The sequence below is a fragment of the Odontomachus brunneus genome, unplaced genomic scaffold (assembly GCF_010583005.1).
Source record: "Odontomachus brunneus isolate Ranch 3 - 2012 unplaced genomic scaffold, Obru_v1 Obru_scaffold_048, whole genome shotgun sequence".
Lineage (NCBI taxonomy): Eukaryota > Metazoa > Arthropoda > Insecta > Hymenoptera > Formicidae > Odontomachus > Odontomachus brunneus.
This window is the reverse complement of record NW_022639498.1, coordinates 110,830-137,318: the sequence shown is the minus strand read 5'-3', so window position 1 is coordinate 137,318 and position 26,489 is coordinate 110,830. Positions and strand designations below refer to the sequence as shown.

General features: G+C 35.4%; 2 protein-coding genes across 9 annotated transcripts in view; one reads left to right on the top strand and one right to left on the bottom strand.

Moving 5' to 3' along the window:
- Positions 1 to 1,597: 1,597 nt before the first annotated feature.
- The window catches only part of LOC116844922 (serine/threonine-protein kinase SMG1), a 42,496-nt gene continuing 17,604 nt past the window's right edge, over positions 1,598 to 26,489 (top strand). The window contains exons 1-11 of one of the 3 annotated variants that reach the window (XM_032817072.1): positions 1,598 to 1,767; positions 2,366 to 2,651; positions 2,757 to 2,983; positions 3,079 to 3,331; positions 3,446 to 3,575; positions 4,865 to 6,203; positions 6,293 to 6,449; positions 6,535 to 7,069; positions 8,486 to 8,673; positions 8,749 to 12,537; positions 15,919 to 16,192. In XM_032817072.1, coding sequence (XP_032672963.1) covers positions 2,425 to 2,651; positions 2,757 to 2,983; positions 3,079 to 3,331; positions 3,446 to 3,575; positions 4,865 to 6,203; positions 6,293 to 6,449; positions 6,535 to 7,069; positions 8,486 to 8,673; positions 8,749 to 12,537; positions 15,919 to 16,192 — 7,119 coding nt within the window. In that variant the 5' untranslated portion in view covers positions 1,598 to 1,767; positions 2,366 to 2,424. Of the gene's footprint in view, positions 1,978 to 2,365; positions 2,652 to 2,756; positions 2,984 to 3,078; positions 3,332 to 3,445; positions 3,576 to 4,864; positions 6,204 to 6,292; positions 6,450 to 6,534; positions 7,070 to 8,485; positions 8,674 to 8,748; positions 12,538 to 15,918; positions 16,193 to 26,489 lie in introns of all 3 variants that reach the window. The other 2 variants (XM_032817074.1, XM_032817075.1) reach the window with 2 other exon arrangements.
- LOC116844924 (tyramine/octopamine receptor) overlaps positions 22,215 to 26,489 on the bottom strand; it is a 9,083-nt gene continuing 4,808 nt past the window's right edge. For all 6 annotated transcript variants that reach the window (XM_032817082.1, XM_032817079.1, XM_032817081.1 and 3 more), the window contains 2 exons: positions 23,648 to 23,810; positions 22,215 to 22,678 (listed from right to left, as the gene is read on the bottom strand). In XM_032817082.1, the coding sequence (XP_032672973.1) occupies positions 22,280 to 22,678; positions 23,648 to 23,810 (562 nt within the window). In that variant the 3' untranslated portion in view covers positions 22,215 to 22,279. The remainder of the gene's footprint in view (positions 22,679 to 23,647; positions 23,811 to 26,489) is intronic.

The following is a 26,489-nucleotide window of genomic DNA, read 5'->3' as shown; positions in this document are numbered from 1 at the left end:
CGGACTTAAGAACCAATAATCGCTGATTGCTCACTGAGCGCTTTTTTCGCTGAACGCAGCTTATAAGTGCTTACGATAACGAGAGTAGAGCGAGTGAGATCTGAATCCGAGAGAATAGTATAATCCAGGGTTAACGTTGTTAGTGATTTTGTGGGGATTTTTAAGGTTTTTTGGTGATTTGGTGAATAACTTTTTTATTTGGTGATAAAATGGAAACATTACCCAAGTAGTGCCACATATCATTTTATCCTTATTGTTCATCGAATATTAAACAAGGGTAAGATGATATATAAGAGCACATGAGTGATGTTTTTGAACGCAATCAAAGCAATTTCACAATTGTAAAATTCTTTAATATGATTGATCTTATTTTTACTTTCTCAGTGGATCTAAATATTGGTATAAACTAATCCTATTGAAGAATCTCACTATGCACAGTTGCGTCTTTTGTTGAACGCAGTCAATCTATTAAGTATAGAAACGAATTATAAACATGTTTAGTGTACACTCACTGCGCACTAGTGCATTCAATCGAATTTGCCATTAGTAACAATTTACAATACTCTAAAAATAATTACAAAATAAGTTTTTCCCTCTCTTTCTCTCTTTCTCTTTCTCTCTATTTACAAGTATGTTTTCATATTTTTATAAATTTTTAAATATATTATATTAATTTTATTTATATTTATGTTTAAATATGTTTATTAAAATATTAAAAATTATTAAAATTGTTTTTTTATTCGAATTTATATACATTTAAAATATCTAGTGAAAAAATTGTAGTCTGGTGATTTTTGAAGCAGAAATAGGGTGAATAAATGTTTATAGCCGCGGCAATACTGGTATAATCTTTTATCTATAACTCTCTATACACAATGCCAGGCAACAGGGGGTGTATATCAGTTGGACACGGGGCAATTGGACACAGTCCAATTACAAGTCGCTGTTCCAAGGGACCCTACAAATGTCTCTAATCACACGGTGCTGTGATTGGCTGTGTCCAAATGCACCGTGTCCAAGTGCACCGCTCCCGCCAACAGGCAATAGGAACAGGGAATAGGAAATCAGATTGGTCAATTATTTCTACTCCCTGTTCCTATTAGCTAATGTCTATTTCTATTGCCTGTTGCCATTTGGCATTGTGCATAGGGCTTAACTGTAATATTCTATAGTCTGCTTTTGCTTCTGCTCTTACAGTTTTATGAACACAGGACCAGATCAAGAATTCGTCTCACGAACAACAAAGGGTAACACATGTTGGTTTTATATATGTTTTATAAACGTATATAACATTTTATTATCGTTTGTAAAATATATCAAAAACGTTTCTTAAACGACACGTGTTACTTGGGGCATGCGACGCGAACAAACCTGGGGGTCGATTGTGTATCTCGAAACGGAGTGAAAATCATAAGTGAGCAAATTCACTAGACATTGTCTAATGAAGTTACAAATATGCTAGTAAATTTGTTCACTTTTGTCATTTTCACTCCGATTTGAGATACACAATCGACTCCCTGGAATATGAAAATTCCGTAATCCACATTCTTGAACACCGAAATTCCCTAGAAACGTTACACGGTACCATACACGCCGATAGAGGGATAGAAATCCAACCTACTGTGGATATATTCGTCTCATAACCTCTGAATTCGCATTTTGGAGTTACTGCGATTCACAAAAGGCGCAACGAAAGATCAATTTTGTTGTTCGGCATCAGGTTCTTCACAATTGGCTGCATACTCACTCCTAATTTGTTCGAGATCGGTGAGAAATGATATACTCTAAGCGTTTATTGCAAAGAATTTCGGGGACGAGGAGGAGGGTAAAGTTATCAGCAACAGATGCTGTTTACGCGCGAGGTGCGTCGACATCGTTTATCGAGGATGCGACGCGTGAATACTTCTTTGTTTGTCACGATCAGTGCACCATGTGGTCTTGCAACTCTAACGATCCTTGGCGAATTCGATATTAAAAGTTGGCTATTAAGTACATACAACCTCACTTAATTTCTAGACAAAGGAGATATTGAAATTAATGATTTAATAGATTGGTTTTCACAGCGTCTTATCAATACTTTTATATATTTTCGGTAGTTCTTTAATCCTGTAATAAAATAAATAGTACTTATTGATGAAACTGTCTAGATTCTTCTAGATGATTCAATATTAAGCAACACATACATTTGGATATAATTAAGAACTTTGACCATATAATGATGCACAACTTGTTACAATTTTACCATATATATATGACTGTTACTTTTGTAATTAGATAATAATCCAATTTTTTATTATTTTATTTATCGTATCATTTGTTACATTTATCATTCGATATAACAAATAAACATCTTGTTTAATTCTAGGTAACCACAGGTTACATCCATAAAGTGTAGGTCATGCAGACCACTTGCACAGTAATGTAATGAATAGCTGTGGGAACTCTAATATTAGCACGAGGCTACGTGGATCTAAGTACGTTGAGTCTCAAGAAGAGTCTATAAATCAAGGAAGGGGGATAAACAAAGAAGATAATAGTGTGATAAGTGGTTACAGTGTGAATGATTTTAATGTACCACGCAACACTCTGGTTATTTGTCAACGAACTTCCAACTATTCATCAGATCACGGCTATACCAGATTTAAGCCAAGGTTTTTTTTCTATTTTGTCTTATTGACTGTAACTGCAACATCCAGATTCTATACAGATTGTATACAGTTAGTCAACAGAAATGATACAAAGAACATTTTCCACAGACTCAGCGGTGTATCACGAAATGAATTTCGAATGGCACGTGGTGGCAGCAATGCAGACCGTGCGAGAGGTGGAGTACGTGGTGGGAGGGCCTTCAAGAAGACTCTCAATGATCGCGACTCAAACTCAGAGTCCGGCTATCTCTCTTCATCTAGACCCAAGTTTCAAGAATCGTTGAAAAATCAAGAGAATTCACAGGGCAAATACTACGATGATAAAAGAATAAATGGTAAGCTAAACATGTCGAATAGTCCGGCGTTTGTAGTCTCTTGAGCTTAATTTCACGACTTTGATATTAACGGAATTGTTTGCTTTATTCTTCAGAGGATTCGAGAATTTCCAAACTTTTGCGCCGACTGTGCCGTGAAGATGATTACGATCACTTCATGGCGCTTTGCAAACAAGTACAGGAAGGTATCACAGCACCTGAAAACCAACGATATATACGACGGAACTTAGAGTTTATATGCGACAGTCTGTTAGATATTCTGCACTCAGGCCCTGGTCAGGAAGCGAAGCAACAAGTTGCAAAATGTTTGGGTCGAATTGGATATGTGGTAGATCAAGATTTTAAGAGGTATGTTAATCGACTAATTTCTTGGTACAAGTGATATATTTTGTTATTTTACATACTTATACACACACGACTCAATGACCAACTAAAATTAAAAGAATTTGTTCGCAATTCTAGTTACATGGACTGGATCTTCAACAAATACTCTTTGGAACACAAAGATGATGTGAAATGTCTACTAATGAAGTCACTTATCGAAACACTCAAGATGGATTCGGAGACGTCGAAATTGAAAGAACTTGCCACAGTAAGTGACATTTAATCTTCCTTGAGTTGCTTCAAGATCTTTCAGACCAACAGAATTAATGCTTTTCCGAAATCATAAATATTATTATACGTAAGCATATTAAAAAGAAATTCTGATTTTTAGATAATCGAAAATAAGAGTTTCTTATTAATTTTTTTTTAATGAATGAAGATATCAATATAGGGTTTTAGTCATATTCTATTTATTATTGTTCTAAGTATACAAAAATTATTGTAAAAAATTGAAATTTTATCCAGGTTTTTTATGCTAAGTATAATATCGTCAAACGCCTCTAACTAGTGTATTACAGCATTACAACTCGTGTAATAATATGGAACAAATGGGATAAAAACATTTGAAAATTAAATTTACTGGAAGATAAACCTAGGTAATTTGAAAATATAAACCTAGGTAATTTGAAAATATAAACCTAGGTAATTTAATATAAATAAAGGTCTATTCTTCAATAAATTTAATAAAGTTTTTAAGTTTTCTTTTAAATTACACGAACTATAATATTATTTACTAATAGAGGCATCCAGCGATATCGCGTTTAGTATAAAAAAAACAACGAAATTTCAATTTTTTAAATAAAAATTTTTTATTCTTAAAACAATAGTATAAATAGTATGATATCAAAATCCTATATTAATATCTCTGTTTCTTTGGAAAAAAATTCGTAAAAACTTATTTTTTGATTATCTAAACTTAAATCTTCCCTTAAAAAATAAAAGTTCAATTAACCAAAGTTCATGCCAAACATGAATTTTTAATATATCTCATATAACATTTGTTGTTGATCTGATCCTTGTGTCTTAATGATAATTCTATCTTCATTTCTTTAGACAATTTTGTTTATTTTGACTAGAAAATTATTTTACTATATCAGTTTCATCGCCTCTTTTATTCTTTATCTCTGAATAACTAAGAAACATATCTTTATGTTCCTAATTTTTATGCTCCTATAGAAAATCATTTCTATGAATCATGGAAGATTATTAGACTGATATAAAAGATTTGTCTATTAAATTCTCGTGGGAAGTGTTAAAAAAGTGTTAAAAGAGTGTTAAAAGGAAGGTAGAAGGTCTTTGTTAAATGTCTAAAGAAATACCAAGTTGATATTTATTTTATTCGTAAAAGTTATTAATCTTTCGAAATTAGATAATTTTATTTTTCATTTTATTTCACGAACACGACAAATCTTTTGCACCAACCTAATAAATAACTCTTTTTTGTATTAACGTAACGGTGAATTATATATTTATTAACTGCATATGTACATTACGCAGCCAATGATGTCCCAGTTGCAATCGATATTGGAAAACGTCGACAGACCAGATTTACTAGTGGCGACAGTAGATGCTATATTGCTTATCATAGACACTTACCCGACAACGTTCACAAGCCACTTCCGTGACACCGTGGACATACTCGTGGGTTGGCATATCGATTCCACGCAGCAAAAGTCGGTTGTCGCTTACGCCAGTCGATGTTTGCAAAAGTTACGTACGTTCTGGATAGCGGATCTGCAGTTCACATTGACGTTGTTGGGCCAATTCTTGGAGGACATGGAGAGTTACGACGAGGAGTTGAGTTCACCCGAGTCTGGCCGTAACTCGCCCGGTGACGACGGCACCCCGACGCCTAGAGAATGCATCCTACGGATCACCTCATTGATCTCTGTTTTCAACACTGTCACAAAGAGCATATCCGAACACTTGAATCCGAACATCACACCTAGTGTGCAATGGTCTTTCCTAACGGATTGTCTGTCAAAAATGCTGAAAACTGTCGTTAAGGCGATCGAACTGGAAGAAGAGAATGACATCTGGTCCAAGGGCGTGTCCGACAACATCGAGAGCTTGATTAAGCGCGTGAAAAATGTGAGTTCGTCGCAGCAACACACCGAGATACTTTCCAAGCATTTCAGCAAAGACGAAATCACCGAGGAAAATCTCATCAAGATGATCAAGGCTTTGACGATAAATAAGAAAAATGATAAGAAAAACTCGACGATACTTCCCGAGAAAGACGTCGTGTCTAAAGAGAAGGGACAATTGCTATTGAACTTGCTACTGTCGATGGAGCTGAAAACTAGACAAATCAACGAGCTGTCGGAGGAGAAGGAAGAGTTGATCGTAGTCGCGAACGAATGCGCTTTCTTGCTCCTTGGTTACCTTCAGAGTCGCATTACCAAGAATCACGAACTTCTCTATAAGTTCATAGATCTGCAGTTACAGAGAGTCGACATCTTCTGGGACGAGACCATCATCTCGATGTTGACTACCATATCCAAGATAATCAAGGAAGTGTCCGCGAATTTGCCGTTGGAGCTGGTGCACAAACTGCTCGGCAAGAATTCAATGCTGCTGAAGTTACGATTTCGGAATTCCATTTCCATTCAAAACGCGAGTCTTGGTGTATATCACAGTCTGCTCAGCCTGAAGAATATCCCATTACTGCAGGAGTCCTATCGTTATATACTAGCCGATCTGGAAATAGCTTACCGGCTTATATTGCCGGACATTGACAGTTTGGTCGCGGAAAATCCGCTGAACGACTTAAGATACGCGAAGAGCGACGTCGTGATCATAGTTACGTTCATACTGCGCGCTCTCTCAGACATAGGTGAGCAAATACATTTGTAATGCATTTACGATGTATAGCTAACAACAACATTTTTATCTCTTAAACTAACATTTTATCTATGCTTTCAGCTAATGCAAGTAATTCGATTATCGGAATGTGGGCGCTGAAGCCCAGTATCCTGGAACTTCTTGCGGTCAAGCTGAGACCCTACGACACCACGTTGTCTACGAGCAATCCGTTTTTGCAACATAGCATCTTGTATCTGCTTTATACGCACTGCTCCAGGTAATGTGAAAACTTACGTTCTATATCCCAAATTTTTAATGATTGTACTCAGCAAATATAAACTCTCTGTATCAATTTTTTACAGGTATAATCACTTTGTTCCAAGCTCCAGCTTGATAATGGGTACTACTGGTTGCCGTCAAATAGATATGTTTCCTGGTACTTTGGACGTGCCAACCACGTCACCAACTAGTGGTCACTTATCCATCATTCTCAATCTGATAGCGAAAACGTACAGAAACAATAGAAACACACCTGTTCAGACGTTGCAACTTCTGTTCAATTGGATGCAAGAGATCTGTATACAGTCCGAGAATTACATCGGGATCTTGAGCAAGACGCAGGAGTGTGAGAACATAATCGCAAGTCTAATCGATTGCGGCGCTACGACCAACAACGATATTTCCAGCGCGGTATGCAATCTCTTCGAGATCCTGATGACCGCGAAGAACGTTATATGGAAGCAAAAGACATATTCGAGCATCGTGGACCTAGCGATGTTGCATTTGACGTCGTGTGACAAAGCGGTTCGCGAGAAGTACAGCTCATTGCTAATGCGTATGCCCATCAACATTGTTATACAGAAGCTGAACAGAGAATGTTTATTCTCGGACACCAAAGTGAGTGATTTTCCGCTTGTAGCAAATAATACGCATTTGTACATAATATGATATAACACGATTAGGGATACCAATATAAGTAATTAAGTATTTCAAAATAAAACATATAAAATTGTCTAGATGAGCTTTTATGTTTTAATCAATTAATTGGAAGACACACAAATAGCTTTATCTACAAATAACATATTAAGACAGTATTGTTTACATACTACATAGCTCAAGTAGAAACTGATAGAAACTGATAAGAACAAGAGTCTTGTAAATACTTGATTACTTATCGGCAGTCTAAATATATATCGCATCACAATCACCTGTTTAAATTTATATATATTTTATAACTGAAATTGGGAAATTACATGTTATTTTTTCGTTACTAACGTTCACAGTAACACAATCATATTTTTTTCGATAACAATAATGAGTATAATCGTTACTTTTATTATTATTTTGCACATGTAGAATACATGTACAGTTAACTGCAAAACAGTTGAGACACAATGAAGATTTTGAAATTTATCAATAATATTGAATTTTATCAAATTTTCAATATTAAGAATTATTGGCTGCGTTCAGTAGAGAAAGCTACTTTGAAACTGTTGCAAAATTCGTGAATCTGATCGTATATGTTCTTAAATTCAGCCAAGATAACAATTACAAAACTTTCTTTATTAGCTTTCTCTACTAAATGCAATCATTACCTCTATAGACTTGTGAAGTAGTTTCATTATTAATTATTAATATTTATTGATTAATTATATATTGAGTATTCTGCATAATGACTCCCAATTTTGATAATTTAGTAAATTTTTAATTCTATTATGACTAAAATTTTGTAACTGACTATACTTAAGATATGTGATAACATGTAGAAAAAATTGTAGAAAAAAAGTCTTCAAAATTTGGTGGAAAAAGTAACGGACATTTTAACGACTGGTTACTTCTTGAGTAACAAAACGAGAATAATGGTAACGAACTATTCTCCAAAATGAATAATGATAATAAGTTAAATAATGTAGTAACAAAAGAGGATAATAACACTGATTACAGCTTTAATTTGCATATATTTATAATATATTATACGCACATGTAGGTACAAATTATATTTTTGTAATTCATAATTATAATTTACATTATAATTACATATAATTATTAATTGCACTTGTATATATAATATATTTTAAATATATGCAAATTAGATCTTCAATCGATTGTTACTGCTTTTTATTATTATTTATTATTATTATTATTTGATTTTTATGAACGAGTCTCACAATTATTTACTTGAGATAGTGAACTTTTTCTTTAATGAGTAATAAGTAACGATAACTAGTTACTTTTAAAAGTAACTCTCCCAATTCTATTTATAACATCATATTACCATTTATTAATAATGAAACGTTGCCTCAAACAATACAGAAAATACGAGAAATCGAGACATACTCGACGGAATCGTTAGTGCTCGCTCAGAGACTGCACATGCGAGGTAACAATAACGGGGAGCTGCTCTCGCAACATTTCAAAACGTACATGACGTTCTTGTTGCAAGAACACTATCTCGACGTATCCGGTTTATCAGAAATCTTCACCTTGAGCTGGCCAGCCGTGTAAGTGATCTCCTCGCACTCACAGAATTGTCCTTTCGAGAAACGATGATTATGTTAGTTTTTTTTTCCCCACAGATCAGAGAGTGAGACTATAGTGCGAATGTATCATTTGGCGTTGGCGAATTGCTCGTTTCTATTTTTTTGGAGCGGCTTTGAGGCGGCGCAGCACTGTGTCGTCAATAAGCTTCGTACTTACCTGGGGAAGCCGCAAGAGACATTCACGTCGATCGAAGGTGCCTTGAAGGTTCTAGCTCGCGAGATATCGTGCAGCATGGACGTGACCAAGAAGGACAGACACGGTTTGGATTATATCCTACACGAACAAACTCGCGTGAGATTGCTCGTCGAGTTCCTCGAGCACCTAGAGAGAGTGATCCACAACGCCGCAGACGGTTGCGCAATGGTGCTGCTGCCGTTGTCCAAGCCGGTCAGAACCTTCTTTCATACCAACAAATCAACGTGCAAGGAATGGTTGAATCGCATACGACTGGCTCTGTGTGTGGTCTCGTTGCATTCGGGTTTGGCGACGAGCGCATTGCGAAACGGCCAACGTCTGTTGGAGGACCTGAGTAATGCTGATAATACTCAGGGCGTTGAGTTCGAAAGAGCGACGCTGTGGACAGCTCAGGCGATGGTGACGTTGGGCGAGGCGGAGGCGTTGCAAGGTCTCTACGTGTACACCAAAGAGAAGGACAGGAAATTCCCATGGCTGAAAGCAGTCATGGAGGAGGCCGCCGGACACTACGAGTCTGCTGCGGACAGCTATAAGCAAATCATTGAAGACCAAGTGCAAACTAAAGTAGATGACGAGGCCAGGTCTACGAGGAATGAAAGTGACAATCAAGTGTTGAGTTTTTGCATGCAACGACTTGCCAACTGCTACAAAGCTACAAGCGACTGGTTCGGATTGGAAGCCTGGAAGCTGCAGGAGACTGACATGCTGACTCAAGAGAAAGATGTTCTGTTAAAGAAGCAGTTGACGGAGAATATCACGCTGCAGCAGGCGAGTTGCCTGAAGAAGTTCGAAGAAGGCGAGCTGATCTCTCTGGACGAGCTGACGAATTGGAATCTGTTGGACGAGAAGAAGAGCAACTGGAGTTGCGCGAGAACGTTGGTTGAATGTAGCAACAGCTTAACCAACGCTGCGCTGCAGATTCGCGGGAACGAGTTCAAGGTCTCGCTTGAGAGCGAGATCGAGAGATGCCAGAAGGTCGCGGCTAAGACAATGCAGGACGGTTTGCGCAACGTGCCGTCGGAATATTTAAGTGACGCTATATTGCTTCAATATTCCGCAACGGGACTGAAGAATCTGTTAAGCGGCAAAAACGACAATATCTTTGCATTGTACAAAGCCGACAAGATAAACGACATTGCCTCGAACGTCCTGACACAGGTCCTATGGTGGTCGGAGTACTTCAATCAATCATGCGACAACGGCACCTCGGAGGTGGATAGTCTGCGATTGCACGTGATCAGAACCGCCAGGAAAGAAGGTAACTTTCAGTTGGCGAAACGGGAGATGGTGAAGTACGTCAAAATGGTGCAGGATCTGTTCCAAGTGAAAAATTCTAACACCTGCAACTTTGCCGAGATCACGAGCTGCGTACTGAACGAGGCGAGCCGCGTAAAATGGACGAAGAATAGTATGCGCGCTTTCCGAGAGTTCTCCAAGCTGTTGTACGACATGGAGAACACGAGCGAGGCCTTGAAGATGTGCTGCGTGACCTCGTTGGGGATTTCACAGGCTATCGTCAGCGGCGAACAGTCCGCCGATCTACGGGAAACAGGCACCAAACTGTTGCTCACTCTCGGCAAGTGGATACAGCAGGACATCAACGTGAGCGACAATCCCCAGCTGGAAGAGCTCCTTCGCTTTGAGGCTGTGCACAATGACGGTCTGATGAATAAGCTATTCGGTGACACCGTCGATCTTATTCCAACGTCGGATATGATAATTGGCAAACTTATGCAGTTGGGCGTGAACCAATGTCCGGATCTGCCGCTCGCTTGGTCCAGCTTCGCCGCTTGGTGCTACAAATGGGGCCGCAAAATCGTGGACAACTCGAATTCAGGTCAGCTGACCGACACTGACAGATTGAAAATACAGTCCCTGTTACCGGTGGACATTGTCGAAGCTGATCTCAATACTATCTTCTCCATATTGAGCCAGAACAAGACTATACCCGAAGACGAAGGTGACATCGACACCAATGATATCAATACGTCCGACATGATAGAGAATCAATTGCGGAACGTGCCGGTGCTGAATCGCGCCGCTAATGAACACCTCGCCATGTTGGTCGACATCTGGAGGCAAGCGCAAAAGAGAATCTATTCGTATTACGAACTTTCCGCGAACGCGTACTTTAAGTACTTGCAATTGGCGAACAACGAGAGCAACGAGTGCGACACCATCACGGCGACGTTACGGCTGCTGCGACTTGTCGTCAAGCATGCTTTGGAACTGCAGAATGTGCTGGAAGCCGGTCTTTCGACCACCCCGACCGCTCCGTGGAAACAGATCATACCACAGTTATTCTCGAGGCTCAGCCACCCCGAGGCATATGTGAGAACTCAAGTGTCGGAGCTGTTGTGTCGAGTAGCGGAGAATTCGCCGCATCTCATCACGTTCCCGGCCGTGGTCGGCGCAGTGTCAGGCCGCGAGAAGAAGGCCTATGATAAGGTCATCTACGAGAAATCCGACAATGACAATTCGCAGAACGACCTGGACTACAACGAAGAGGACACCGCGTACAATGACGAACATGAGAGCTTCATGGACTCCTGTTTCTCGCAGCTGGTCGACTGTCTCTCGAGTCGTATCCAAGACTCTGTGGTTCAGGTGAAGGTGTTGGTGAAGGAGCTCAGGAGAATCACGCTTCTGTGGGACGAACTGTGGCTGGCGACTTTGTGCCAGCATCATACCGAGATCACGAAGCGATTCGAGCAATTAGAGGTTGAGATTCAACGCGTCCAGGACAACGTCTGGCTCACAACCGAGGAGAAGGACAAGCTGATTGCAGAGAAGCACAGGATCATCTTGAAGCCGATTACTTTCATCCTCGAGAATCTACTCTCTATGACGTCCGTGCCTGCCGAAACGCCGCATGAGAAAAACTTTCAAGAGAAGTTCGGCGTCACTATCGAGGATGTGATCAATCGACTGAACAACCCCAAGAACCCGGCGAAGCCTCAGTTGGCCAGTGTGCCACTCAAGCATCTGGAGGCGAAGCTGGCGCAACGTGTGCACCGACGGGCCGCTTACTCCTTATTGATGACCGACATCAGTCCTATCCTGGCAAATCTGAAAGACACCTGTATCGCCATGCCGGGCGTCGCCGCCATCGACAACAAGGTCGTCACGATCATGTCAGTGAACAACAATGTTCAAATTCTGCCAACGAAGACGAAGCCGAAGAAGCTGATATTCCACGGCTCCGACGGTCACGTTTACACATACCTGTTTAAGGGTTTGGAGGATTTGCACTTGGACGAGAGAATAATGCAGTTCCTGAGCATATGCAACACCATGATGTCGAAGAACAGCGAGACGAAAAAGGCCTATAGAGCGCGGCATTATTCTGTGATACCTCTCGGTCCTCGATCCGGCCTCATTCAGTGGGTCGACGGTGTCACACCGTTATTCATACTCTACAAACGTTGGCAGCAGCGCGAGTGCGCCATGACCAACAAGACCGGCAATTCGGCCATCATGCGACCGTCTGAATTGTTCTACAACAAGCTCACACCGTTACTGAAGGAGCGTGGGATAAGTCTGGAGAACCGTAAGGAGTGGCCCATTCAGGTGCTGAAGCAAGTACTAGCTGAGCTGATGAACGAAACACCAAAGGATCTATTAGCTAAGTGAGTATTATTCTTTCGTTTCGTGTGTGCCACTTATATTTTAGGAGCTGAAATCTATTGTCGAAAAATTTATGTTTATTAGCAAAATTATTAGGTGTACAACTTTGCTTCCGCCGTTTTCCTATAAATGGCTTTAGCGGTAAGTGGTGGTCGAAATAAATAGATCATAGACGTCATACAATAAACTTGGGCATCTGTCAACATAACCCCATAGAAACATTAGTCGATTTGTGTCTGCATCATAAAGTTATTCTCGATTAAAAATGTCAATTTACGAGTCAAATTCTCGTTATTTGCGGGAGGTTTTAATTTTCTGCTTCATTATGAAGAAATCTGCGGCTGAGGCTCATCGAATGCTCCCAAATACTTATGGTGAGGCCGCTATTAGTGAAAGAACGTGTCGTGAGTGGTTTCAACGCTTCAAGAACGGTGATTTTGACGTCGAAGACCGGCATAGCGGTGGAAGAGAGAAGGTTTTCGAAGATGCAGAATTGGAGGCATTACTTGATCAAGACTCGTGTCAAAATCAAGAAGAATTGGCACGATCATTGGGAGTGACTCAACAAGCCATTTCAAAACGCCTCAAAGCCATGGGAATGATTTAGAAGCAAAGAAATTGGGTGCCGTACGAATTGAAGCCGAGAGATGTTGAACGGCGTTTGTTTGCTTGTGAACAGCTGCTTGAAAGGCAAAGACGGAAGGGATTTCTGCATCGCATTGTGACTGGGGACGAAAAATGGGTTCATTACGATAACCCCAAGCGCAGAAAATCATGGGGAGTTCCCGGCCATGCTTCCACGTCGACGGCCAAACCGAATATTCACGGCTCCAAGGTCATGCTCTGTATTTGGTGGGACCAGCTCGGCGTAGTGTATTATGAGCTGTTAAAACCGACTGAAACAATCACAGGCGATCGGTATCGAACGCAATTGATGCATTTGAGCCGAGCATTGAAAGACAAACGGCCGCAATAGAACGAGAGACATGATAGTGATTTTGCAGCATGACAATGCTCGACCCCATGTTGCGAAAGTGGTCAAGACATATTTGGAAACGTTGAAATGGGAAGTCCTACCCCACCCGCCGTATTCTCCAGACGTTGCTCCCTCTGACTATCACTTGTTTCGATCAATGGTACACGGCCTGGCTGACCAGCACTTCCGGTCTTATGAAGAAGTAAAAAATTGGATCGATTCGTGGATCGCCTCAAAAGATGACCAGTTTTTTCGACGTGGGATTCGTACGCTGCCCGAAAAATGGGAGAAAGTAGTGGCCAGCGATGGACAATACTTTGAATCATAAATGTATAACCAGTTTTTTACAATAAAGCTTCGGATTTCGGAAAAAAAACGGCGGAAGCAAAGTTGTACACCTAATAACAGTGTTCCTTAAAGGCTTTTGGTAGTTTGTAGGTATGAATTAAAGAAATTTTTTTTTTAATTTTTTACATAGAAATCATAAGACACGCAGTTTTTAACTCTTCACAAATACATATTTCTATTTAAAAAAGCAAAGTTGACCTCGATCTGACCTTGGCGGCGCCACCCAAGGTTAAATAAATATTACCATTGAATGCATCTTTTTAAACCTTACAACTTTTGTCTGAAACATTTTTCTATAAAACTTGTATTTTCCGAGTTATTCAGGGGTACCGACCTTTTTTCCCTACCCTGTATATATGACAAGCATAAAACCAATTTATTAATTTTTGATATTGTAAGTACTGGTATTACATATCGTATAACTGCAACATAATTGTTTATGTGACATATAATATCAATGATTATATTAGTCAATCAAGCTAGTATCAAACCATATCAAGCCGGTTTTATGCTGTTCATGTAAACGTACATGTAGAGAATTTTGTACAATTTTTAAGTTAATTTGTAAGTTAATTGTTATAAAATTTTGTAGTTGAAGAATACTTATGTTAGCATTCAGTCTTTATTTATTATTTCCGTTTTATACGTGCTTTATATTTTATTTATATTTTAGGAATTGAAATCTATCCAGATAGACAAGTGTACATAAATTTGACGGCAATTTTATTAGTCGATGTCTAAAGATTGTATCTTCTATGAGTGACTCGTATTGGCACAATCATATAGAATGATTCTATCATATAGATTCTGTCATATAGAATCATACAGAATTCTATTCATATTTATCATATAAAATAATTTTATTGTATATAGAATAGAATACGCGCGAAAAAATACACAAAAAAAATCATCACAATTTACAATATTTTATGTAAAACACACAATGAAAGAGCAACTTTTACTAAATTTGTTTACATTAATATAACAAAAAATTTGCATTATTGTATGATGATTGTATTTATTATTTAATGATTAATGAATTTATTGTTAATGAATTGATAATTGATTTGATGATTAATGAAATTTAATGAATTTAACAATTAATGCAATATAATATATATTTGCTCCAAGTAAATATAATTTAAGAGAATTATAAACTTTCTATTCTCTCATGTCAGGACAATGATGAAAGTCTGTCTATTCCTACATTATTAGAAAACATGATGAAATTGGAAAGAATTTATATGAACAAAAAGCTATAATATCCTCTGCGCGTAGACTACGGGTAATATTGGTTATCATGTACGGATAATCTAAGTTAAGTATGTACACTGAGAGAAGAATTTAGTAAATATTATCAAAATTTGGTTATTATTACTAAATGGTAGACGTAAATATAGCGGGCCAAAGCTATGGCAATATTTATTAATTAATTTAGTTCTGTAAAATTAATTATTTATTTGACAGAAGTAAAATTTATTTGATTCCAAAATATATTTGGTAAATAAAACTTATTGAATAGTTGAGCAAAATAAGTGATTTTGTAATAGTTACAAAACTTTTGGTAGGTTCAACCAACCATCTATAATAATAGATATTGAAACGATGTAATAGCTGCAAATGAATGAATTTTTCGTTGTGCTGCAACAAAACATACTTATACTGGTACATAGAACTCGTACCTACTGAATTTTTTATTACATGGGATATAACAATTTCATAACAATTATCAAATATCTGTTCATAACTGTAATATATTTCATATTAAATATTTAACATTAAATAACTATTACTAAATTATTTAATTGATATTACTGTGCATGCAATTACATCATACTCCCAATCTATTAAATATTTGGCAATTATTATCATATTTAGTATTAGTTACTAAGGATTCAACGAATTTCTGTAACTAAATGCAGTTTGTTATAGTTACCAGTCTTTTCTCTCAGTGTAGACATTAACAATTATTAATGAAATCTTGCCTAACAATGATTGTCAGTATGTCTTCGAGATATGAATCGGGTCTTCAGATACTTATCCCCATCTTACATTGCAGGGAAATCTGGTGCAACAGCATCAACGCTGGCAGTTGGTGGCAAGCCACCAAGAATTATTCGTACTCCGTCGCGGTAATGTCCATCATCGGCTACATCATCGGTCTTGGTGACAGGCACTTGGATAACGTTCTCGTTGATCTCAACACCGGTGAGGTTGTGCATATCGATTACAACGTCTGCTTCGAAAAAGGGAAGACTCTGCGTGTCCCAGAGAAAGTGCCATTCCGCATGACACCGAACATCAAAGCGGCCTTAGGAGTGACCGGTGTCGAGGTAAGTCCCACGATCTTTGAATATGACTTACGATAAGATAGAAGAACAACGGATAACAAAAAGCTATAATATCCTCTCCGCGTAATATTGGCGACTACGGGTAATATTGGCTACCATGTACGGATAATCTAAGTTAAGTATGTACACTGAGAGAAGAATTTAGTAAATATTATCAAAATTTGGTTATTATTACTAAATGGTAGACGTAAATATAGCGGGCCAAAGCTATGGCAATACTTATTAATTAATTTAGTTCTGTAAAATAAATTATTTATTTGACAGAAGTAAAATTTATTTGATTCCAAAATATATTTGGTAAATAGTTATTTACTTCTGTCAAATAAATAATTTATTTTACAGAACTAAATTAATTAATAAGTATTGCCATAGCTTTGGCCCGCTATATTTACGTCTACCATTTAGTAATAATAACCAAATTTTGATAATATTTACTAAATTCTTCTCTCAGTGTACATACTTAACTTAGATTATCCGTACATGGTAGCCAATATTACCCGTAGTCGCCAATATTACGCGGAGAGGATATTATAGCTTTTTGTTATTAATAACTAATAATCCTGTATGGAAAAAAAAGATTTGGTTGAATTAACCAAATATCTAGTCGAATATGAACGATCCAGAAAGTCCCGAATCGAAGTAACCCGAATTCTGTTTAAGTCAACAAGATTTTTGGTAGACTAACCAAACTGGTTATTTAACCAGACAGTCTGGTTATTAGTCTGCGGTTAAAGTGTTAATATGCAAATTAACTGTATTTATTATTCAGTAAGAGAAAGATGGGAAGGGAAGGAGGGAATGAGTAAGTGAGTGAATGAATGAGTGAGTGTGTGTGTGAGACAGAGAGCCTATTTAGTTAACTTATAGTTGGCGTATAGAACAAAGAATTCCTTTCGCCACCACTTATGAAGCAACTCGTATTTGACAGTCAATATGTTGAGCATCATGTGGTTTTCAAGTAATGTCGTGTCTTCAAATAGATTATCTTTCCACATGGAAAAAAAGATTTGGTTGAATTAACCAAATATCTGGTCGCATATAAACGATCCAGAAAGTCCAATTGAAGTAACCCGAATTCTGTTTAAGTTAACAAGATGTTAGACAAGATGTTAGACAAAATGTTAGATAAGATTTTAGTAGACTAACCAAACATGTCTGGTTATTTGATCGGGGAAACATTTTGCTGGCAGATTTTGAGAGCTCATCTAAATCATGCATAAAGAAAGAGAGGAACATCTTCTATCTTTATCTAAATCTATCTTTATATTAGCCTCTATGATATTACGATTAATAGATTCATTATTGATAAATACTTTTTACAAGACGACAATTGTTGACATAATGAAGTAGTATATACGTGACAACAGTTGTCAAAGTATTAAAATAAGAAATTGATTTAAAAATAGTACCACAAGAACACACGTACAAAGTTCCATAATGTCACTGTGACAGTAAATTATTAATTTGTTTGTTAGCAATGTCATACATATATGACGCACCAATCTGTCACGAGAGATCAGTACAAATTGTTACAAATTTGTCAGATATTTCTAGGGTTGGGTAATGATTAATTAATTACTTAAAAGTAAAGTTAAAAATACAAAGAAAACACTGTTTTAAGAACCACTAATTTAAGATTATTTAGTGCGAATAATTATTAATTTACATTACGGGAAGATTTTGTTGTGTAAACGAGTGATGACGTACGTGCCAGATTATCCTCTAGATTGTGAGACATACATAGCGAAACTGTCTTTTTCGTCAAACTATCATGGAATTCCAATCGTTAGATATTAATAAAAACTCAATACTCTCATTCTTAATATTTTCTTAATTTTAAAAAGAAATTAATGCGTTAATTTAACTTCTGATTAATTTAGGAATGGATATTGAAGGTTTTATTATCATATAATAGTTTAAAATCAAGAATAGTTTAAATAAGCCTCGTTTAAATAAAATTAGGCAATTATTTAATATAGCGGACCCACCTCCAATGACCTTGACATATATTGTAGAAGTCACCCTCCTGAGTGACCTTCTGAAGGTTTTAGCCGGCGGTCATTGTTTGTTAAAAAGTTTGTATATACAGGGTGTCTCACATTCTTCTCCGGGCATTTCGTGGAGACATAGAACAGGTTGAGGTAAACATAAAAGTCCTATACCGTTTTGTGATATTCGCAATAATTATCGAAATATTGTAGAAAATTTGTGAATGATCATGCAGGATATGGTAAATGAGTTATAATAGCGATGACTGCCACTTTAGGTCAAATTGAACAAAAAAATCTTCTACCATTTTGCAAATAATCACATAGATTTTTAATTATTAATTAAAGAAGATTATTGCACGATTTTGCGTGATAATGCACTCATCTTCTTTGATTAATAATTAAAAATCTATGTGATTATTTGGAAAATGGAAGACTTTTTTGTTCAATTTGACCTAAAGTATAAGTACACGACAGCAGTCATCGCTACTATAACTCATTTACCATATTCTCATTTACCATGATCATTTACAAGTTTTCTACAATTAATATCTCGATAATTATTGCGAATATCGCAAAACGGTATAGGACTTTTATGTTTACCTCAACCTGTTCTACGTCCCGACAAAATTCCCGGAAGAGAGTGAGACACCCTGTATAATAAGACATACGCATCCATTGCGAGTCCGCCCTGTCGGGCGAGCGAGTGCGCTTGCTGGCGAGCTGTGTGTATGTGTGTGTGTGTGTGCGCGTGCGTACGGCTAGCACCTTCTTAACCTACAAATTCCATGTTTTTGTATATACAATGTCCAAAAATTACACCTATTTTATGCAACTTCTTTTATTAATAACTTTTTAACAAACAATGACCGCCGGCTAAAACCTTCTTAAGGTCACTCAGGAGAGTGACCTCTATCATATATGTCAAGGTCAAAGTCATTGGAGGTGTGTCCGCTAAACTAAATAATTACCCAAAATTATTCTATAATATAAATTAATCATTACTCGCTAAATAACTGCGAGTTAGCTTTTAAAGATTGTATTTACTTCGTGTTTTAGATAATATTTACAAGAGAGAATCGGTTTATATTTTATTTAAGTTATAATAAAAATAAAAAAAAACTTGTAATAATTTTTAATTTAATTTAAATAAATTATTTAAATTTAGACATAAATTTAAATAAATTAACTTTAAACTTAAACTAATTATTTTAAAATGCATTAACTTTATATATATATATATATATATATATATATATATATATATAACTTATTAACTTTTTAATAAACTTTAAATTATTAACTTTTTTATAAAGTTAAAATAATTTATCAATATATATTAAAATCAATATATATATATCAATATATATCAAAATCATTGCAGGCTGCTTACAATGCAGAATACAAAAAATAAAAATAACGCTAAAAGAATTTTTTGAGGACGTTTTTTTGTTTCTGTAAAGTTGGCACTTCAACTTTTGGCACCGCAAGTTTTGAGGCAAGTTCCATTTGCATCCGCAATAGTTCTACAATTCCTGATAGGTAATATCAATAGTTCCGTTTATTTAAGGCAAAAAATCGATTTTTTAAAAAATGCGGTGCCAATTTCACGTGGCATCTCAAATTCCAAAAAATACCATTCCAACGATGATACTTCATAGTTCTTGAAGAGTTCTATAGTTCTTGATATATTGCAACGAGAGTTCCGGTCCCTAATTATTTTTTTTAATTTTTAAATGTTGGAACCACCACCGCAACACAAAAGTAAAGTATCAGTTCGCATGTAGTTCCAGCCGGCTTTTTCACATTTTCCTATAGTCCTACAATAGTTCCAAAGCATTGCGTAGGTCCCATCGAAGGAACTGGCACGTAACTATTTTTTTTTATTTTTAAAAATTTAAAAAAATCTTTAAAAATTGGAGTCAGCACCGCACCACAAGAGTAAAGTATCAATTCGCACACAGTTTTAATCGGTCTTTTCACATTTCCCTATAGTTCTACAATAATTCCGAAGCTTTGGATAGATCCCGTCGAAGGAACTAGTTTCCAACTATTTTTTTTTAATTTTTAAAAGTTGGAGCCAGCACCGCATCATAAGAGTAAAGTATCAGTTCGCACGCAATTCCAGCCGGTCTTTTCACGTTTTCCTATAGTTCTACAATAGTTCGAAAGCATCGAGTAGGTCCCGTCGAAGGAACTGACCCGCAACTATTTTTTTTTTTATTTTTAAAAATTGGAGCTAGCACCGCACCACAAGAGTAAAGTATCAGTTCGCACACAGTTCCAACCGGTCTTTTCACATTTCCCTATAGTTCTACCATAGTTCCAAAGCTTTGGGTAGGTCCCGTCGAAGGATCTGGCCCAAAAAAATAGTTGGAGACCAGTTCCTTTGTCGGGACCTTATCGCTCAGAACTTTCGTTGCAATATATCAAGAACTATAGAACTCTTCAAGAACTATGAAGTATCATCGTTGGAACAGTGTTTTTTGGAATTTGAGATGCCACGCGAAGTTGGCACCGCATTTAAAAAAAAATCGATTTTTTGCCTTAAATGAACAGAACTATTGATATGACCTATCAGGAACTGTAGAACTATTGCGAATGCAAATGGAACTTGCCTCAAAACTTGCTGTGCCAAAAGTTGAGGTGCCAACTTCGCAGACACGTTTTTTTGTATGATATTCTCAAAAATATTTATATAAAATGTTTTTATAAAATTTGTTATAAAAATATAGTTTGTCATTATTATTTTGCAAAAATTTAATCTATGGTTAAAAAGTTAATTATGCAAAAGACATATATTGCTTTGTATTATTAATTTTTAACCCTTTGTGTCACGAATTTATGTATTAGACCGATTTTTTCCAAATTTTGTATCCGGAGCTTTTTCAGGCCGCTGATTATGAATTAAGAATCAGAATTTTTTAATTCATACTAGTTCATAATATGGTTCTATCATCTTGAATTTTAAAACATTTGAAAATCCTGACTTTAGATGAGAATTCAATGGATCAAAAAATCTCATAATATATAGTAAATATTTTGATTTTTTCATATTTTTCAGATTATTAATTTATAATGAAAAACAACGTAGCGAAAAAATTTGATAAAATTCTGAAAAATATTTTAAGTTGTCTTAAATAAGAACCCAAATTGCCATATTTCGATATTGATAATAAAATGTTTAATAAAAAAGTGATTTTTTTATAAAAAGCACAAATTTTTACTATTTGTTTATTTATAATAGTTATGCATATAAAAATTTACGGTTGCTTATTTTTTTATTCATGTACTAAGGGATTTTGGAAAACAAGAAACTCGATATCTGACAAGAAATTCGTTAAAATAATGAAAAACTGAGCGGAAAAAGGTTGCTGAGCGACCCATCATGCTACAAAGGGTTAATTTTGTTTCATAAACTTAATATTTGCATTTAATTTTTAATTAAATTAATTTTTGTTAACATTTAACTTAATTTTATAAGTTATTAATATTAAACTTAATTTACACTGAGAGAAATTACCTGATGAAAATTTATTAAACAGATATTTTCGATCAAATTCCAATCAATTTTCATATCCGATCAGGGTATCTGATTAAATTTAATCGAGTACTTACAATCATAAAGACATTTCAAATAAACCAATAAAAAAATTAATTCGGATTATAAGAATCGATCAGATATAAAAATTAATAAGATTTTGGTCGGAAATTTTTGTTTGGTAATTTTTATAGGATAATTTTTCTTAATGTTGTTAAAAAGAATATTATCTTATACCCAACTCTGCATATTTGACTGCGATTTTCTTTTTCTTTATGACCACATAAACAAGCTCTAAATCCGTTTTATACAATTATAAAAGGAAAATACAGGATGGACTGTGAGATAGGCTTTCTGAGTGAACTGCGGCAAAGTAAGTGTATCGAAAACTTGACGCGCAACTATTGTTGTTGCTTTCTCTTTTCATTTGATATAATTTCTTGGAGAAAGATATCTGCAGACTAAATATAGAAAGTGAAATAATTTATAATTTTTATAAAGAGAGATAATTCTCGACTCTCGACACACGGTCGATCGTCTTTACAAAGTCGTGTTCTCCACTCCAGTCTCCTCCGCGCGATTATTCTGTTGCTCGGACGAGTATCCATGCAAACCGCTGTTCCCGCTCGGTTCATTCTCCGCGTCTTTCTGTTTGTTCTTGATCTCGTTGTGTTGCTGCTCCAAGAACACCTTCAGGCTCGAGTTGAGCTTGTTATTGGGCGACTTGAAGCGCAAGATCCTCTGGAATGCTCGGCGAAAGCTGGTATTCTTCCACGTGTATATGAGAGGGTTCATTCCGCTGTTGGCGAGGGCCAACGCGAACGTGGCTTTATACCATGTATTCGTCGAGTCTCGCATCCAATTGAAGCTCCGCATGCTCGCCACCACGAGGTACGGAAGCCAACAGATCGTGAAGCAACCTAGTATCATCAGCACCACCTGTGAAAGAAAGATTATTGCTTATCGCATCGAGCGCCGATGTTCGTCGGGCTTTTAGATCCAGAAATTTCACGTTCTCACAAGGAACTCTACATAAGTGTTTAGCTTCAATTTGGATAACCTTGAAATATATTGTAATTCAGACAAAAAAAGACACGTATTTTTTTATACGTGCCCAAGCGGGCTTTTAGGGGACAAAACACGCCTTTGAAAAAAATTGGTTTTTTTCTTTAGGAGCATATTCCGTCAAAAGTATAAGAGATAGAAAAAAATTTCCTAGACAAAAATTAAATGGTTTTAGAAGTACAATGGCAAAATCAGATATTTGAATCAGATATTTGTTATGATTGTCAACATACCCTTACCACTTGCCAATTTTTACAAATACTATTTTTTACTTGAATTTACAATAGTAAATATTTTGATTTTTTCATATTTTTCAGATTATTAATAATGAAAAACAACGTAGCGAAAAAATTTGACAAAATTTTGAAAAATATTTTAAGGTATCTTAAATAAGAGTCTGAATTGCCATATTTCGATATTAATAATAAAATGTTTAATAAAAAATTGATTTTTTTTATAAAAAGCACAAATTTTTACTATTTGTTTATACACAGTTAAACACAGTCTTTAAAAGCCAACTCGCAGTTATTTAGCGAGTAATGATTAATTTATATTATAGAATAATTTTGTTTTAAACGAGACTTATTTAAACTATTCTTGAGTTCAAATTATTATATGGTAATAAAACCCTCAATATCCATCCTAAATTAATCAGAAGTTAAATTAACGCATTAATTTATTTTTAAAGTTGAGAATAGAGACACGTATAAAAAACATGTGTCTCTTTTTTTGGTCTAAATTATAATATATTTCAAGCTCATCCAAATCGGAGCTAAACACTTATGTGGGGTTCCTTGTCAATGAAAAAAGGGCAGTAATAAGATCAGAGCATTCTATACGTACGTGTACGCTCCCGCGATCGTTTTTCTCAGTGAAGTTCGAGACGATGCTGAGATTCATTCGGCGTACGCACATCTGCGCCTCCTTCCAGATCTTCAGGTACAATAAAAACATTGTCACCCAAGCGAAAAGAAACGACGGCATCTGCACCGCCGCTATATAGTTCCTGCCACATACGCAGAATTGCAAAACCACGTAATATGTAGAATTCGTCATTACGTTATCGTGAATCTGCTTGAGAATCTTGGAGGTATCGAAATGATCATCGGGAAGCATAACATGAACGATAGCAGCGGCGAAATTGAAGTAAGAAGAAAAAAACTGAAATAAATACTTGGCCACAACCGTTATTCTCTAACATAATGTAACAATTATTTATTAACCGTGACAGTTCGTCACATAAACATTTCGGTCAAACGTTGACCTTCTTCAATATGAAGTTGCTATTTGGATAAAATTACAATTTAGAGAAAAGCACAAATCTCTATACAACGGAAAAAGCAAAACATTGAAATTGAAACAACACATTCTTCAACCTCCTCTCTCCTCTCTCAAAGAGAAAAAAGATTCTTAAGCAGTGCTGAGTTCAGTGGTAAGACGTGTAATATTGGCCAAAAGTGTCGACTTGTATTTGAATGCCAAACTCTTTGGCGGATCGACAAGTCGGCAATGCAATCGGAGTGAAATAATACGCTACGTAGAAAAGAGCATGACGTTCAATTGAGCAGAGAATTTAAGATAGTTGTATCAGGGATGATACTAGAACAAGATGTCCCAGAACAATTTTCGAAGCTCTCGTGAAGGCATAGTATAGATTAAAGTAAACATACAAATCCTATAGCATTTTGCGATATTCATAATAATTATCGAGATATTAATTAAAGAATATTTGTAAATGATTATGCGAGATATAATGGATGAGCTATAGTGGCGACATCTGCTGTTGTGTGCTTGTACATTAGGTTAAACTGAACAAAAAAATCCTGTATTTTTTTCACAATAACTTTGTAGATTTTTAGTTATTAATTGAATAATATTAATATATCGTGAACGACTCTACCAATCTTCTTTAGTTAATAATTAAAAATCTACAAAGTTATTAGGAAAATGGTAGTTTTTTGTTCAGTTTTGACCTAATATGTAAGCGCACGTCGCTAGCTTATCTGCCATATCTCGCGTGATCATTCACAAATCTTCTTTAATTATTTTTAAAAATAGCCATATTTTTTCTGTTGCAGTAGCATCACAAAAAATATTTAATATACATTAAATGTATATTATGCTTTTCACATGCTATGTTTAGAATTTGCACTTAGAAAATTAGGTGTTTACTAAACTGTTAAAATTAAGAGTTATTACCGTCGGCCTTACGCAATTATAATGTAATTAATAATATAATTATATAATACATCACATAATAAATAATAATAATAATAAATATAATGATTAGGCAAATTAGCCACACACACTATAATAACTCAATTTTGACAGTTTGGAGAAATCCCAATTTCATAGCGTCTAAACCGTTTTGCAACCTACTGTATGTACATTCCGAGTATTATAAATATTTCGACTACTATAAATTTTGATCTTTTCATTGCTATATTTTCAAAATAAATTTGTCAATAATTCCGAAATTTTTGTATAAAGCCTATATATTAGTCTCTAATATATCACAGTAGTTTTTTATAGAAATTTCATGTGTAGAGAGTTTAGAAGGTATTAAAAATAGAAATTAAGAACAGTACATTAGATTTTCAAGAAACACGTAAAAACGTGCCAATCTTAGTTACAAATATCTCAGCTCTCGAGAATAGTCAATCTTTTTCTAACTGCACGAGTAGTTAAATAATATTTCAATGTGCATGTAGTACAGGTTTCCTCAAATTCTTACGAAACTTATTTCACGATACAACTACTTTAATTATAATATTAGGGACATAAATTAACTCAATGATGGAAAGTAGCTAGTAATCCATACAATTCCGTTAGTGTAACTATATGTTCTGTTATCTAGAAACCAGATGAAAAATTCGGTTAAACAAAAATTCGGTAAAACAAAAAGATTCCTGTAGTTTTAATGCAGCTAAATGTTTACGCGAATATTTTTGGTAACAGAGATATTTCTCAGCAAGTTTCTAGTCTTATTCCGATACACGAACTGAAACTTTTTTCCGTGCACGTACATTGTTATTTCATTGGTATTATTATTTTCTCCCGCGACAAATTACTTGCTACCAGCATCTTTGCGTTGTTATTGGCTAAAATGAATTTCTATGATTGTACATTTGAGAATCTACACGGAAAAAAATTTCAATCCGTGCAACTGAATGGACAATAAGCGAAAAACTCGCTTATGAGAAATAATATCTCTGTTACTGCGGCTGAACATTTAGCTGCATTAAAACTCGACTGAAGTAACTGATAAGGGAAAGTTTCGAAGTGTTTTATCGATTTTGAGTTTAAAGTAGTATAGAATTGTTCTAGTATTATTCTTCTATTTTTGCGTTTAAAAAATGGCACAATGCAGAATTTTATAATTTTCAACAATTTAATAAAGTAAAATATAATATACAACAATTAATATTAAACAAAATATTAAACAATTATAAAATTATAAAATTATAAAATTATAAATTAAAATTAAAAAATTAAAATTATAAATTAAAATTAAAAATTATAATTAAAATTATAAATTAATATAATTAATATAATTAATATAATTAAAATTAAAATTAAAATTATAAATTTATAAAGTTATAAAAATTATATAAAATTATAAAATATTAAACAATTATATATATATATATATATATATATATATATATATATATATATATATATA